The sequence below is a fragment of the Myxocyprinus asiaticus genome, chromosome 15 (assembly GCF_019703515.2).
Source record: "Myxocyprinus asiaticus isolate MX2 ecotype Aquarium Trade chromosome 15, UBuf_Myxa_2, whole genome shotgun sequence".
Classification (NCBI taxonomy): domain Eukaryota; kingdom Metazoa; phylum Chordata; class Actinopteri; order Cypriniformes; family Catostomidae; genus Myxocyprinus; species Myxocyprinus asiaticus.
The window spans coordinates 25707866-25725249 of record NC_059358.1 but is presented as its reverse complement, the minus strand read 5'-3'; the positions used below and the strand labels follow the sequence as shown (position 1 = coordinate 25725249).

At 36.7% G+C, this 17384-nt stretch overlaps 2 protein-coding genes across 3 annotated transcripts; both read left to right on the top strand.

Moving 5' to 3' along the window:
- Nucleotides 1-127: 127 nt before the first annotated feature.
- LOC127452915 (keratinocyte-associated protein 2-like) lies at nt 128-5243 on the top strand. The gene is made up of 5 exons (XM_051718794.1): nt 128-263; nt 1148-1302; nt 1451-1514; nt 1748-1814; nt 4327-5243. The coding sequence occupies exons 1-5, from the start codon at nt 260-262 to the stop codon at nt 4442-4444; spliced, it is 408 nt and encodes a 135-aa protein (XP_051574754.1). The 5' UTR covers nt 128-259; the 3' UTR covers nt 4445-5243.
- Nucleotides 5244-9085: 3842 nt separating this feature from the next.
- Nucleotides 9086-10647, top strand: LOC127452917 (protein S100-A1-like). Of its 2 annotated transcripts, none has more exons than XM_051718796.1 (3): nt 9086-9227; nt 9817-9966; nt 10222-10647. In XM_051718796.1, the coding sequence occupies exons 2-3, from the start codon at nt 9826-9828 to the stop codon at nt 10399-10401; spliced, it is 321 nt and encodes a 106-aa protein (XP_051574756.1). In that variant the 5' UTR covers nt 9086-9227; nt 9817-9825; the 3' UTR covers nt 10402-10647. The 2 variants fall into 2 exon arrangements, with proteins under 2 accessions (XP_051574756.1, XP_051574757.1); XM_051718797.1 differs by having other exon boundaries at nt 9094-9227; nt 9821-9966.
- Nucleotides 10648-17384: the final 6737 nt, after the last annotated feature.

Sequence of the window (17384 nt, the reverse complement as noted above, 5' to 3'; positions counted from 1 at the left end):
AAAAGGATGAGTCTGCACTGAAAGTATAGCTGACAAGTGTTGGATTCAAATCAGCATCTTGACCCCTTGCGCTTTTAAAATGCATAACAGGGGAATGTGCTGCACTCTCCTGTCCAACAGATGGAGCTCGAGTGTTTATTCACGGGGGGAGTTGGCACAGTTTTTACACTTTAGCTGAACGTCACCACTGTTCTGTTCTGGCTGGGACTGAACATAGAAGAGCGTGGGATCTGTTAATTTTATCTTACCGGTGTTGATTATGGGTGAGTTTTGCTTGTGCATTAAGCAGCCAGGATAAATTTCAAACGATGACATTTGTGCTGTTCTAACGTTTATTATGCAAGCATAATAAACAATGACAAAATAGTAGCACTTTTAGCGTGTTACAAGTTCTAGCACTATGCAAAATAGATACCTACTACAGGTAGTCAAATTAATTTTCGGGCGTACATCTATTGAAAGTTGAAATATTTAGATTTGTTTCGTCTCTTTGTGGTTAAAAAACAAAAAAAACAATCATTGTACAGTGTGAATAGCATTTAGCCCACAACTTAATGTGTTATTTAACGCTGTTCAGTATTTTATTTGAATTTTTACGCAGCAATCGCACAAAAAATCGAAAGAATAATAATAACAACCGCACATATGTTTTTTTTTTTTTTTTTTTTTTTTTTTGTAAGAGAAAGTGGAGGAAAATTATAGTTGCAGTGTTTGTTTCCAGACGGAACATATCGAAGCGCGTACACTGACGTGTCCCAGTTATTGGATATTTTCGTAATTCTCTCATGATAAAATTTCCTTTTTCGTTTATTGCTTAGTGTTTGCCATTGTCCTTGTAATTTAATACATTTGTAGTCTGTGAAATTGTAGATAAACATGTAATGTTACCCAATAAGAAGTATTCCATAATGAAACTTGTCCGTAGCGGAACCAATTGTAACACTATCTGTCAAGACGTAGAATAATCTGTCATAATTGTAAAAAACATATACATATGTTTTTCTTTCTTTTTTTATTTTTTTTATTTTTATTTGTATTTATTTTTTTGTTTCTTTTAAAAGCAAAAATCTTTGCTAACCTAGTGCTATGACACAGTTTTATCAATACCCCTCCTCCACCCTTTGTCTCTGTCTTTCTGTTCTTATAGCTGTGAACACAAGTACATCCTTGGTGTTGTCCAGTCTGCTGTCAGTGCTGGTGTTTGCAGGAATGCAGATGTTCAGTCGGCAGCTGGGCTCATCAGAGTGGTTGACCATCCTGGGGGGCTTCCTGGGCTCTGTGCTCTTCATTTGCTCTCTCACTGTATCCATCTGCTGCTTTCTCATGCGCACAGTCCCAAATTATCATCGTAATTTTTGACCACATTTGTTTAACATTATGTTTGTTTTGGTGTAGATGGTTTGTGTTTGTACATTTGCTTTAAGTTTTAGTTCTTAACCTGCAATTACAGGCTTTCAATAACCTGGAAAACCTCATCTTCGGCAAAGGCTTCCAAGCCAAAATCTTTCCAGAGAGTAAGTGTCACAGTATGCACACAGACTGTACAAATGACAGAAACCTTTTGTCATACTGCTATTGTTGTTTGTATATTCCTCATTTATAAGAAAGTATATAATCATGAGAGTTCAAGGTTTTAACAGTGGCCAGAGTTTAATAATGGACCAGTTCTGTACATTTTAATAGACAACTGAAATCAGATTTAAAATAATATTTAATTCGGCTGAAAAATATTTTCGCTCTCTCTTAGTTCTCTTGTGCCTGTGCCTCTCTCTGTTTGCCTCTGGTTTGGTGCATCGCGTGTGCGTGACGACATGGTGAGTATCAAAGAGAAAAGAATGAAAACATCATAACAGGAATATTCAGTTCTGTTCCTTCCCTGCTTTTACACTTCTGTTTTCAAATGATTCTGAAGACCTCGGGTGCTTTTCATTTCCGCATTATGCAAACTATAATATAGTATCCCAAAAACAGTAAATGGATTAGGGTGTCTGAAATCTTAGTATTAATAAAAGAGTAGGCAAGAAATGCCCAAATGGCCTACTATTTCTGGTGAGATTCTTAATTGATGATCCACTAGACACTGTAATATCTCAAAATGCCACTGGAGCTGCGAAGATGTCATATGCAAAATGCTAGAATAAAAAAAAAAAAACAGCGGAATAAACGTCATTTCAACTGTATGTGCTATATTTACCACAAAAGATGTTCCTTGTGATAAAATTGTCCTTTTTTAACAAAACCAGAGTAGGATTTTTGTTTTTTTTGCAGGGGGTTGTTACTACAACATAATTGTCTGGTAATGAGACAATGCCCACGTTCCTAGATGAAGTATGTCCGGAATGTATTCATACTTCTCACCTGCATACTAAAGAACATACTTTCCAGAAGCACGTTCTTCATCAAATGCAGTACATTCTATGACAGTATGCGATTTCAGACGGAGGACTTGTTTCCTTTCCTAGCTCCTCACTATTTGTATGTGAGGAAAGGAAGTGAGGACTGAGAAATCGAAGCAAGATGTATTCTTAAAATGGAATGTCTTTGCTCACTCAAGTGTCAATTCAGAGTGCCGTCTCGGCACAGCTGCATTACGTCAGAGCGCTTGCCGCCATGTTGTTGAAACTTGATTAATTTATATATTCATAATAAGTCCTAATAATTTAAGATGCACTTTTGAAGTATGTGACAATGATGATTGTGTTCGCAAAGGTGAAAACATGAAATAAAATGGTTGTGCCAGATTTAAATGAAAGGGCAGGAGTATTTATGCCTGCATCAGGTGCTTTGACAAAAAAAGACTTCCACATAGGATTCTCCTGTGATTCTTTCTCAAACCTCATTAGGAAGCTTCCTCTGTCTTTAGGCCACACCTCCTCCCTGTGAATTTTGAGAATTGATACAGCATTCACGATGGCAGACTTTGATCAGTTTTCGGATCACAGGCTCGAGGATGGAGGGCCGAGGAACAGAGGAAGCATCATGGAGTATCGAAAAGCACCCCTTGATTAGTAGGTTCAGGTGTGTTTGATTAGGATTGGAGCTAAAGGATGATGGCGCTCCAAAAACAGAATTGACCCTTCGCTAAGCCCCGCCTAAAAAGCACTTCTGACCAATCCTGTCTTAGCAACTGTTGCCCTGCCGCCATTACACTGACATGCGTTTGCTATTTTCCAATGACAGCCTATGGAAGTAATGTGTGTTTGAGTAGTTTTTTTTACTTTTTTACACCCAAATTTGGAATGCCCAATTCCCAGTACACTCTAAGTCCTCGTGGTGGCATAGTGGCTCGCCTCAATCTGGGTGGCGGAGGACGAATCTCAGTTGCCTCCGTGTCTGAGACCATCAGTCCACGCATCTTAGCACGTGGCTTTTTGAGCACGTTACCACGGAGACGTAGTGTGTGTGGAGGCTCACGCCATTCTCCGCAGCATCCATGCACATCTCACCACGCGCCCCACCGAGAGTGAGAACCACATTATAGCGACCACGAGGAGGTTAACCCAATGTGTCTCTACCCACCCTAGCAACCGGGCCAATTTGTTGCTTAGGAAGCCTGACTGGAGTCACTCAGCACACCCTGGATTCGAAGTTGCAACTCCAGGTGTTGTAGCCAGCGTCTTTACTTGCTGAGCTACCCAGGCCCCCCTGTGTTTTAGTAGTTTTAAGTGAGCAGGATTTTATCAAAATAATCAAAAAATATAAAACATGTTGTTGCCGGGTCATTTGTAATAGTAACACGAGTTACCCAGAGAGGATACATGCAGTGTTTTTCTTAAACTGTGTCAGCCCTCATTCCCAAATGAACATATAACATCTACAATCGCACCTACATTTGCTCCAAGGTAAATTAAAGCTGTTATTAGATGTGTAATCGCTATTAAATGAAGTTTATCTCTTTTCTAGTGATTGTAATAATCGTTTGCCTTGACTCTGATTCACAATCTCCACAGTTTTTAATCAAATTACTGTGTAATTTAACAATTTCTTTTACAAAAAACTTTAGATAAATATGTATTACAATGTCACACTTCATACCAGCCCACGTAAAAATATTATCCATTCCATTTATCAGAATATTTTGCCAAAAACCGCATCGTTCACGACAATCTCCCATTCATTCCTTTGGGTAGTTCTGCAGAGCTTGTCAGAGCGAGCAGCTGTAACCAAGGGGGGCAGAGCTTTGCGAAGGGTCAATTGAATAGCTCTGTAAAACAGGGATTTTGTACCTGTTTTTATTGCTACCTGTTTGGTAGATTCACCATCAAATTGGCCAAATATACCTTCTCTAACTGTTTAATTCTTATTTCTCTGTCCTCTCCTATATAGCCTGATCTTCTCTATCTTTGCACTGTACTACATCAACAAAGTGTCAGCAGCCCTGTACCAAGCAGCTCCCATTCAACCTCTTGCCAAACCCACAAGCAAGGGCAAAAGGAAATACTGAAGCACTTATGGCTTTCCGTTATAGTCTCCAAGTCACCCATTAAACCACCAGAAAGTTGTATGATCATGATACAATATCCAGTGTTTTTGCCAACAGTTTTTTTTTCATTCCATACACATTGTAAAGATAACTGAAAAATCTTTGGTCTTACGAGCAATATATGAGTGATTTATTTTGTTTCTGCTCATGAATTATTTTTGTTAAAGGGTTTGTTATTAAAATATGATAAAAGAAAATCTTGTCTGATTTCAGGCAATTGTTGCTGCTGCTGTTTCCTTTGCTAGCACTGTCAGATTTAGCTTATATTAGTTTATTGAAAAGGAAAGCAAACAGAAAGGGGGGGGGGGGGGGAGGGGTGTTATATTTAAATTTATCTGTAACACTGCCTAAGGGGTCACTACTTCCTAAGACTTCTGCAGCAGTCCTGGTACTGACCCTGCACATAACGTCAGTGTCTACTTTCAACTGTACTTAACCTACAGTAGTAGTCCTTAAAGTTTAAACAGCCGGATCAATTTAGCATAGAATTCTAAGTATGGGTCTTCACCACAGTAGTAGCTACTCACCCACATGTTTTAAATAGACAATTGCAATTAAAACCAGATAGTTGTTAAACTGCTGTGCTAAACTGGCTTTAGAAACACAAGCACTCCTCCATGAAAATTTTGGTTGAGCTGGACAAAACTCTAGGCAGTTCACCTTTACGATTTTTAGAGCAGTTAATTTGCACAAATGTACTACTTTCTTAAAAGGATCAATGCTGTAGTAGTGTTATTGGAATTAAAAACGTAATGTTTTATTGGTTGTGCCTCTTTTTAGAATTCATGAATGATAATAAATATATCGATTAACTTCTATAGTTAACCAAACTACTCATGCGGCAATTTAAGGAAATGTTGTGCTCTTGCTTGCAAGGAATGTTGTGAAAATAATGGCTGTGAAAATCTTCAGAGAGCTGAACAGAGCAGTACTGGCAAGGAATTCACTGTCATGGTCACCATGACAACACAGCCACACCCCGTCAAAACACCATGTACCATCCACCCATGGCTGTTTTCTCGCTTCCTCCTTCCCTTCCTTTTTTTCCTTCATGTCCTACTGATAAAGATTCCATTTCATTTTCAAAGTGATGCAATGTATAACGAAAAACAATTTTAAACTAATTTGATTTGTTAGGTCTGTGGTGCAACAAATGCAGGAATCCAGGCTGAACATACTGCCACACAGTAATGCTGTTACTAAACGGCTATAGCTAGATTTGCAATGCTTCAGCCTTTTATCACACAGTAAATGGTTAAAGGCACCTTCTAAACAAGACAACTGGGCAGATTAAAAGAGGCTTAAAGTCAGCCAAAAACAGCAGCCTTTTTCCTTAGAAATAATGGAGTGATAATTATCATCTTCTGTAATGTGTCCAGACTACACCATAATGAAGTGACAGACATGTTGTGTTGTTAGACAAGAAGCAATGTGAAAGCTATGAGTCATTTAGTTAGGAAATGGTGGAAAGGAATGAAACTTGTTGAATGAGAGATGTTACTCTCTGTAAAACCTTCTCTGAACATTTATTTAACATAGAACTAAACTGACTGTAAAAGCATAACATTAGAGTTATTAATGATATATAACACATGAACAAAATACATAACTCTTTTTATTTAATTCCACTGTGGTGAAAACTATTGAATGCAGAAGTGATGGAAAAAGTAGGGGAAATTTGGTAACATTTTACAGCTATGTGCCCTTTGTTTAAGGGTTCAGTAATGACTATTAAATAATTTACAAACACATTATAAATCATTAATTTACGCTTATAGCAGCATGCATTAAAAGGGTGACTTTCATGCAATACCTGCCTAAAAGTGAGCCATTATACCTCACATGTTATAAATGCTTAATAACTTATTCAACATTAGTAACCTATGAAAATTTTGTAAACTGGACAGATGTGAACAATTTATTGAGGAGTTGATAACATTAGAAACCTGTGTATAAAATTTCAGTATGGTTTAATGGCAGCCGCGGGCCGTGCATTTAAAGTCTAGGCCATTAAGAAAACACTGTTTCACAATGAATAAGACACCCTATGCTTTTGGGCATCATACATTATGTCTCAGCTAACTAATAATACCAATTGACATTTTAAAAACACGTCCACGCATGGAAGCCAGCACTTGAAACGACACTTAATGCTCAAGCAAGCCTAATTTTAACTGCAGCATTAACGTCTCCTGAACAGACATTAAAAAATCAAGAAGGTCTATAATACCTGGAAAAATCGATCTAATAGTATTTGTGATTTACAGTTGCAATCGAAATTATTCTCATTAGCTTAGCAGGGGTTTGACTCTCATTAGAGATGTCTCCTAGCAACCCAACTGATAAACAATGCTGCAGCACTAGCATTTGTGCTTCAGGTGTACGATTATCAAAAGAGATTATAATGTTTTATACACCTGTTTCTGCAGGCGTTTGTTAAACAAGCTTTAATATCATGTAATGTGGAAACGAACTCATTTATCGATATTACTTAATAAAGTGAATGTATATCTCCCTTAGTGTCGACATGTTTGTGTGACATCATGCACCTGCATCTCGGCGAAATCGGAGTTGAGAATTTCTGCACGAGCCTACAAGTTGTAATTCTGACTTAAAGATGCATTCCATTCCACTTTTCCTAGTATGATGTTGTAAAATCAGACTCTCCGAGTTGAATGGAACGAAGCACTACTTTTCAAAACTTGATCCGACACTGAATTCTCAAGCAGCCTAATTTACACTTAGAAAACTCCTGATGTTGCTATAACAATGCAAAAAGCACTTAACAATTTACTTGAAGTTAAAATCAGTCCTCCTTTCCTGTTTAATAAATTAAGCAATCACACGGTCATTCAGAAGATCTTAGGTTTTCAAATCCATAAGGATCTCTTTCTCAATGGCGATACCAGAAGTGATGACAGCCGACTCATCAGCAAGATCTTGCGCTCTTCGATTTCAAATTACGTCACTTAAAGCGTGATTGCGTCACTCAAGGCCAGCTAGAAGGTCTCGACCGGGACATATCCTAAATATCATACCCACCAAGAACAAATAAATCAATCTGATTGGCTGATGAATCTGACAATCTCACTTTAGTTACTCATTCATTTGCACAGTTGAGGGATTCTGTGGAAATTCTGAAGGCCTGAGGGGGTGGAGCTCAGACTCACATGCTGCTTCGGGCATGCGATTTGTGAAACAGTTGTCACACTTTGCTTGTAAGAATCAAGGAATAAATTCTGACTGGACAAACTTTTCATTTTTCTCTATTTGTTTGTAGATTAATTAAGAGTGGAAAGCGATTAAAAATACATAGGCAAAAAGGTGATTGAGAATGAAAGGATGAAAAATATGTTTTTATTTGGCATGTTAGGCCAGCAGAGAAGGCTTTGCTAAAATGTTACATAAATCATAAAGTAGGGCATTTTTAATCAAAATAAGTATGAAAAGTGTATCGATTAAGCATTTATAACATGTAAGTTAGAATGCTCACTATTTGGCAAGTATTAGATGAAAGTATATGTATAGGTTATCTGCATATAAATGATTTATAATGCATTTGATATTACCTAGTTTTGAATAATCCCCTTCATAAACCCTTTTTCGGTGAATTTAAAGGAACAGTTCACACTAAAATGAAAATTCTCTCATTTACTCACCCTTATGCAATCTCAGATGTGTATGACATTCTTTCATCTGCTGAACTCAGAGGAAGATTTTTATTTTTTTATTTTTTTTTTTTTTACAAGAAATTCACAGCTATCCATACAATGCAAGTGAATTAGTGCCAAAATTCAGAAGCTCCACAAATCACATAAATCAGCATAGAAGTAATCCAGGGGTTAAATCAATGTCTACAGAAGCGATATGATAGGCTATGTGTGGGTGAGAAACAGATTGATATTTAAATACTTTTTTTTTTTTTTTTAGTATAAATTCTCCTCCATGCTCAATTAATCTGCACTTTAACTTTCACTTTCATACTCTTCTTCTCGTGTTTTTGGTGATTTACCTTCTTCATAGTGATTCACATTCTCCCTACTGGGCAAGGAGAAGAATTTCTAGCAAAAAAGACTTAAATATTGATATGTTTCTCTCCCAAACCTATCATATCACTTTTGAAGAAAGGGATTAAAACACTAGAGCTGTATGGATTACTTTTATGATGCCTTTATGTGCTTTTTGTAGCGTCAACATTTTGGCATCCATTCACTTGCATTGTATGGACCAACAGAGCTGAAAAGTTCTTCTAAAAATCTTCGTTTGTGTTCAGCAGATGAAAGAAAGTCATACACATCTTAGACGGTATGAGGGTGAGTAAATGATGAGAGAATTTTCATTTTGGGGTGAACTACCCCTTTAACAAAAGGACATTTCGTGTAAAGTGTTAAACATTAAGCATTACATTGGTTTGTGGTCCTATGTAAAGAGTCCGTGTCATTTTAAAGCTCTTGTTTGTTTAGAGTGTTGTTTTCTCATTGCAACGTCCCTTAAGACACACTTTTGTATTCATTTACATTGATTTACTCACATTGCTTCACATCTGGACGGCAAATCCCAGTCATTGTTATCTGTAAAGTTAGCCCTAAACAGTTAACATTACTCATTGCCTAACCACAGACTCGTCCGTGCTCACACTCAGTTCATTCGGGCGGAGCCCCGCTATAAATTCCTGCCTTGCTTGCAGACCATCTCGTGCGCAGGACATTCTTTCTTCTTCAGGTGACGCTCTGCCTTTATCACGGTAAGTGCACCTAATTACACAAACTTTTCATTCTCAAAAACGTGTCATCAACTTTCTTTCACTTAAAGTTATTGTCTGCGACCACTATTTAAAACTCATTACGTTCTGTACTGTGAGGAATCGACTTGTTTAGAAGCCAGACCTAACAATGAAATATGAAAATATTTGTAAAATGACGATTAGGCATGTAACTTATGTGTAACGGCAAGGATGCGTCAACTTTACTTATATAATTTAATCAAGGGCTGGTCATTTCTCAAAGGTTTATCAGAAGTAGAAACAAATGGACATAAAGCACTTTAAACCGCTGTATTGGAACCATTTGTAATACATGGTATCTCCATGTACTGTGCTTAAAATAAATGCTGTACTTTTTGTCTGCATTTACTGGACTTGAAGGATGTGCATTACTCACTCTTTGGCTTGTTCCCAATTGGAAAAATCCACTTCTCTTTCCAAATCTGATGGAGATTGGAGGAGAACAATGGACTGTTTGCCAAATATTCACAGTTTTATTAACAATATTTTAGTGCATGAGGTAATGGGATGAGGCACTCACAAAATAAAACTAACATGCTATTCTCTGTAGACAGTCACAATGCCGTCTGATCTGGAGAGTGCAATGGAGACACTGATCATGGTGTTTCACCGTTATGCGGGTAAAGAGGGTAACAATGCAACCCTGAGCCGCAAAGAGCTCAAACAGCTGATGGAGATGGAGCTGTCTAGCTTTCTTAAGGTACTACTACATTTCTACACACCTCCACATGACAAAAAAATCCTTTCCTCCCTCAGTCCTACCCCATATCTTCCATTCACATGGCATTCCTTCTCTTCTCACCGCTGCTGTATTAACTTTGTCAAGAAAATTTTCCACACTTTACTGTTTTCCACCATCTGTGTAGTTTTTCTTTAGCCTCTCATGAAAACCTGCTTCCATTAGTCTTTTCCTATTTAACAGAAAAAGATCTGTATCCCTCTTCTCTCACTATAGTCTCAGAAGGACCCTGCGGCAGTAGACAAGATTATGAAGGATCTGGATACTAATGGTGATGGAGAGGTGAATTTTGAGGAGTTTGTGTCTCTTGTGGTGGGCTTGTCCATTGCCTGTGAGCAGATCTACCAGAAGCAGAAGCAGAAGCAGAAGCAGACAGCGGGTCAAAAAAAGCCATGAACGAAAAACATGAGGAGAAATAGGAATGTCAGTTGGAAGTCATTACTGCGAATGTGCAAAGTTACAGTGTATTTGTGTTGCCAAGGAGTATTTTTTGACAGATAAATGTAGATAAAAGAGCATTTTGTTAAATGATGATCACATTTATTGTAAGACTCGTAAGAATTTACATAAAAGATATCATCCCTAGTCATGTAAGTCTCACCATGAAAATAAAAACTCAATAAATGTATTTCTTTGCCTCAATGGTGTCTGTTCAGGGGCTGTTATATAGACACTTCCTTGGATTCTAGAGTTAGAATGTGTATGTAATGTGCCCCTGTGCCCATGCAGGATTTCAGCCAGCTCTGCACGAATGTTTTTTTTTTTTTCAAGCAATGTCACAAGTGTCCTCTGAAAAACTTTCCTTGAGACAGACTTTATCAAATGGGAATGAAAAATGTCCTCTGTAAGTCAAGATGCATTAATCACATTTGCCAGGAATGGAATACACATATTTTGTTTTCAATACAAAACATCTATGCACTTTATTTGTCATGGAATTGAAGATGAATTCTGTGCTCAATCATTAAACACCATTCTCAGTCCTTGTCCTTGTGTGATGCACAACAATTCATGGGTTAAATGCAGTGACATCTAGTGTCCGGTGTTTGATCATTTTGAATTATATTAATTTAGACTCCACTGTATGCATATTACTTGTTTTTGGAGTATTATTGGGCATCTCTAAATACTCTCACCTTCACTCTCCAAGGCTATTTATCTGATGGGTGTTTAACAGTGAATCTTAAAAAAATAAATAAAAAGAAAAAAAGATTATTTAAAATATAACCTTTAACCCAAATACTTGTGTGTGGTTTGACAAATTCATCAGTTCTGTTGTCTGACTTGATGGCTTGTGACTTGGCATCTTCTCTTGATGTAATTGAGTTCTGATATAAATCAGAAGATGAATCTTAAAATATGAGGCCTGATTTCACAATAACACCTGCTTGATTCACCCAGATTAGATGTAATGTTTAATATAACATTGATGGTGACAGGATGACAGCCATAAGTCGTCAAGTCATTTTTATTTGTATAGCGCCTCTCACAACACACATCATTTCAAAGAAGCTTTACAGAGGATCATGCATTAACAAAAAATGAAACTGTAATATCTATAATGTCTTAGAGTCATTATTGTGTAGTTTGATAAAATACGATTGTGAACTGTGTTTAAAAATAACTAATTAAATAATAATTGTATTTTTAACCCCAGTGAGCAAGCTGAAGGCGACTGTGGCAAGGAACACAAAACTCCATAAGATGTTGATTAATGGAGAAAAATAACCTTGGGAGAAACCAGACTCACTGTGGGGGCCAGTTCCCCTCTGGCTAACAGCATGAATATAATGCCAATATTACTTATGTATAGTGCAAGTCATGGTTTAAAACTATTAAACTAAGTAAGTGTTAAGGGTCAGTGTTTAAACAAAGATTTTGTATGAACTGTAAGATTAATGACTAATGTCTTTGAAGTCCATCCTGGATTAACTGCAGAAGTTCACATAGATGCAGTTGTCCTTGTTAGTTGGCTGATGAAGGGTTTTGTTGGCAAATAATTGATAGTCTATGTATTCCATTTCAAGAATGTAGTCCATCATTAGACCGAGGTGATGTAGGCAGAGATCAGTTAGGTGCATCGCAGTTCATTTCGGTGAGGTCTATCTTAAGTCCAAGGTTCAGGCAAGGGCATATGAAGTATCCCATGTCTTATGGTTGGAGTTGGCATCAGTTCATCCTCTGAAGTCCATTGTAATAGACTGAAGTGATGTTTGGCTGGCACCGGCTGCTATTAGTCATCATCACTCAGCGACACGTAGCAGTGGAGTCCAACACGAAGCAGGAATGGAGCTGGATCCAGCCGGATCTGGTGACCTCAGGATAGGAATCCCGAGGTTGAGACAGGGAAACAAATAGAATAATATTAGCATAGATGCCATTCAATTGTTATAGATCACGATCAATGTTTCTGGTTTCTGGTTCCGGCAGACCTAACGAAAGCAGCCTAATTGTGATTTGAAGGATAAATTAGGTGTTGCCTGGCTAAATAGATGAGTCTTTAGTCTAGACTTAAACTGAGTGAGTGTGTCTGCATCCCGAACAGTGTTAGGGAGACTATTCCATAGTTTAGGAGCCAAATATGAAAAGGATCTACCTCCTTTTGTGGATTTTGATATTCTAGGAATTATTAACATGCCAGAATTTTGCGATTGTAATGAACGCAATGGAGCTAGACCATTCAAAGCTTTGTATGTAGTTAACAGAATTTAAAAATGAATACGAAATTTAACAGGTAGCCAGTGTAACGATGATAAAATGGGGCTAATATGATCATATTTCTTGGTTCTAGTCAGCAATCTGGCAGCTGCATTTTGAACCAATTGAAGTTTATTTATTGAACTTGCAGGACTTCCTCCCAGTAATGCATTACAGTAATCTAGTCTTGAGGTCATGAACGCATTTTTTAGTTTTTCGGCATCAGCAACAGAGAGCATGTGTCATAATTTAGCAATGTTTCTTAGGTGGAAGAATGCTGTTCTACAAACATTGGTAATTTGATTTTCAAAGAACAGATTGGTACGAAATATAACACCTAAGTTCTTCGCTGTTGAAGACGATGTAACAGTACATTCATCGAGAGTCAAATTATATTTTAGCGGCTTGTTTTTAGAGGTTTTTGGTCCAATAATTAGTACCTCTGTTTTGTCGGAATTGAGTAGAAGGAAATTTCTGGCCATCCAATCATTTATTTCATTGATACACTCTGCTAATTTGGAGAATTGTGAAATCTCATCAGGTTTTGAAGAAATATAAAGTTGGGTATCGTCGGCATAACAGTGGAAACTTATTCCACGATTTCTGATAATATCTCCCAGGGGAAGCATATACAAGGAGAAAAGCAGAGGCCCTAAAACTGATCCCTGTGGCACTCCATACTTTACTTTTGTTTGGTTTGACAATTCCTCATTTACATAGATAAAGTGGTAGCGGTCTACTAAATAGGACCTAAACCATGCTAATGCAACTCCACAAATGCCAACATAATTCTCTAGCCTATTCAAGAGAATGTCGTGATCTATCGTGTCAAATGCAGCACTAAGATCTAAAAGCTCTAGAAGTGAAATGCAGCCGCGATCAGATGATAAGAGCAAGTTATTTGTCACTCTGATAAGTACAGTTTCTGTACTGTGATGTGGCCTAAATCCTGACTGAAATTGTTCATATATACTATTTCTCTGTAGAAATTAACATAGCATCCTTGTATTTTTACCAAAAAGGGGTTTATAGAATAATAAACATTCAGTGGTCATGACAACATCAACACACCAAAGAGAATTTAGCTGATCACAGGAATGTACACCTCTAAGAACAATTATGGGTTCAGTACAAGTTAAGCTCAGTTGACAGCATTTGTGGCATAATGTTGATTCCCACAAAAATAATTTTGAAATCCTTCCTTTAAAAAAAAAAAAAAAGAAAGAAAGAAAGAAGCAAAAATCAATGTGAGGCACTTACAATGGAGGGGCACATTTTTTTAAGCTTTTAAAGACAGAATTGTGAAGCTTATAATTTTATAAAAGCACTTACATTAATTCTTCTGTTAAAACTTGTATTGTGTATTATTTGAGCTGTTAAATTGTTTAAATCATTGTTTACCAGGATTACAGGGTTTACATTGTTACATCGTCATGGCAACAAAGTTGTAAAATTGGATATAACTTTTCACAGAAATGCTTAGTAAGCTGTTTTTTTTTACAATAAAATCATGTTAGCACACATATTGTTACATCTTGTGGCTATACTTTTGAAACAGTGAGTATTTTAATGTTTATGGATTGGCCCAATTCACTTCTACAGTCAGTGCCTCACTGAAACCCAGATTTTTGCTTTTTAAAGAAAAGGTGTGCTGTTTCAACATTATGAAATAGTGTTCATAATGCATGCAGTTACATTCAGATTAATAGTAAGTGTTCCTTGAGACTGTCATTACTGTGGGAAATGTGAAGTATTATAGTTTACTGTATGTGTTCTTCCCATGTTCTTCTCTTTGAATATATACATGGTTCAGGTCTGGGATCAGGGTAATTTGGTGCAGGTAATTGTAAATACACAAATTAATTAATTTGACTGTATAAAATTAGGATCTGGAGAACTCTGTGATTCCATGTAACACACTGATGCTAAGATTTTTAAATATCCGGACCCTCTCCCTCTCCCTCTCTCAGGAACCACTGAGGATAAGTGGGCGTGTCTGAAATCTGTGGAAACAGTCAAGTTGCCCAGCAACCATAAATTACTCTTGGGTGTGTTAGCCACATGAGGTCATCTGAGCAAGTACTGCTCCATAAAGCACATGATTTGTCTGGTGATATTTCACTTTATTTTGAACACAATAGCTCTGATCTTCAGTATGTACCTCATAAGTTATATTGTATACAATATATAAATCTATGTCTGTATATATACAAAAAATGTAACATGCAAACAAACTGGATTTTGCAGGAATTGCAACATGAAGGTTTTTTTCATTGTATAAGTGAATAAGGAGAGTTACAGTTCGTGTATGATGCCTGTATCATTATAATTCAGAAAGATGATCACTAGATGTCAGCAATATTCCACACACAGCATGACAACATAAACTCAGTCTCTTTCTGTCTCTTTAACAAAGACAAAACCCTACAATCATTCTCCTACACTAGCTCCACAGATGAGATCAAAGACATCTTTAGATTCAATTCAAACCACTTTTTTTTAGCTGAATGCCTCATAGCTTTTGCTCTTCACTTAGTAAAATGCACAATTTGTTCAGCATAGAACTGCTGTTTACAACTTTAGAAGTTTCTTTCTGTGATGAATTCTTTTAAAGACTGACTTCTCAAAATAGACACCACATTTGTTGAGGATTTCTTTATTAGTTTTGATAGTAAAAGAATAGTTTGCCTCAAAATGAATATTCTGTCACCATTTATTCACCCTCTCGTAGTTCCAAATGTGCATGACTAGCCATTTTCACACATATAGCCTTTTCCAGAAAATGTACTGGATTTTTCAGGTTAGAGGTCGTGTGTGAACACAACCTTTTAGAAAATACTAGTAAATTTTGCTCTGGCAATTTCCCTTAAAGAGAAGTTGTATCATAAATTTCAATATTGGTCGTATGTGTTAACAGCACATGTGGTACATTTAACAGGAAAGGCAACCTAATAATTTTCCTGTAATTTACCTGGTTGCATGTTTGAAAGGGGCTTTCTTGTGAACTTGTGGTGACTGAGATTGTCATTCTACATAACATCTCATTTTGGGTTCCATGGAAGAAACAAAATCATATGGGTTTGTAACAACATGAGGGTAAGTAAGGGATGGCAGAATTTTCATTTTGGGATGAACTATCCCTTTAAAATGCCATTTGTGAAGTAAGAAATGGTGTGAAAAAGATGAAAATAGATTATATTCTCGGTGCTGTAGACACAATTATATTAGAGAGGCAGTGGGTCTCTTGATAAAAGCATTGCTTAAATGTGAAAAATTGCTCTTTCAATTCTTGGGCACCAAATAGGATGTCTAAGATTGTTTTTACTGCATAGGTGTAAGGGTAAGAAATGGCGGGTCGTGATATATCATGACAGGAGCTTGATTTGTTTCTAACACACACTGCCTCTGTATTGGTGTGGTGTATCAATGTCTTCACACTTGGATGAATACAATTTTTAAACTAAACATATGATTTTTAATAATAATTTTATAATCATAATTGCGAAGAGCATGATCTCTCAAAGCAGATGGGGCTGTGGCTCCCATAATCGTTTTTTTTTTTTGTGTGTGTCTGTGTGTGTGGGTGTGTTTGTGTGTGCATTACGGTCAAAAACAAAAGTCAATGTACGTTATGCTTGTCAAACAATGTAAACGAACCAGAAATGAACAAAAAGAAAAGTTAAATGGTATACACTTAATAGTACACACCCTATTTTGCAAATGTACCATTGTCTAATGGTCTGTCACTGATGTTCGAGACATGGACAAATGGGGTTTACTAACAGTCAGAGTTTACTTTGGTACTTTTTAACTACCTGGTTACTAACCTGGTTACGTTAGGTAAAGACTTATTATTCTTTGATCATTATTGAATAAAATAAAGGAACATGATATGTGGTAAGATAAGAATGTAGTAAGGATGTTATGAGAAGAAGGGTGACAGTGTGTGAATGAATAGACAGATTAAATGAATTAGAAAGGGTGTGGTCTCTTTATCGAGCTGTTTACTGTTTCATAATGAAAAACTAATACTGTGGCCTCAAAAAGTATTTGCACACTAATGTCAAGTGGTCACCTGCAATTGTTACCTTAAGGAGCTATTTCTACCTGATCTAACCCTTAAAATTAGATTTAGTTGGTGTAAGCTAATCTATTCAGGTTGATTCCAGTGATACTAAATAAGTATTTTGACTTAACTACAACCAGTAAGTTTAGATTTTACCACATGAAGCATATGTTTTGGTTAACATTTTTTCAGTGTACAACAACATATCAAAGCAAGTAGTATGGCATTTGCAGTATTTTAAAGAAATATAGCAAAAGTACACTTTACAAGCAAAACATTTCACAAAAAAAAGTTTGTTAGGTTTCAATAAACTGGTCTCTGTTTACTCCAAAAGAAATGCTTCACTTGAAGTGTGTGATACATGAAAGAATCATCACTTTGATGGAAAACATTGCAAATAACCATAAAATAATTTAGCCGTGTAAGCTCATAGCCACACAATGGGTCCTTCATCTTCTTAGATTAATTTTAAACACATAAAGTGTTTAACAAACCTGTATTCACATGGAAAAAAACATAGAAATATGGCGGTCAGGGTAGGCAACACCCAGAAATGAAAATAAAATGAAAGAGAATGAGAGAGACAGAGATGTGATTCAGATTCTCAGTCTGGCTT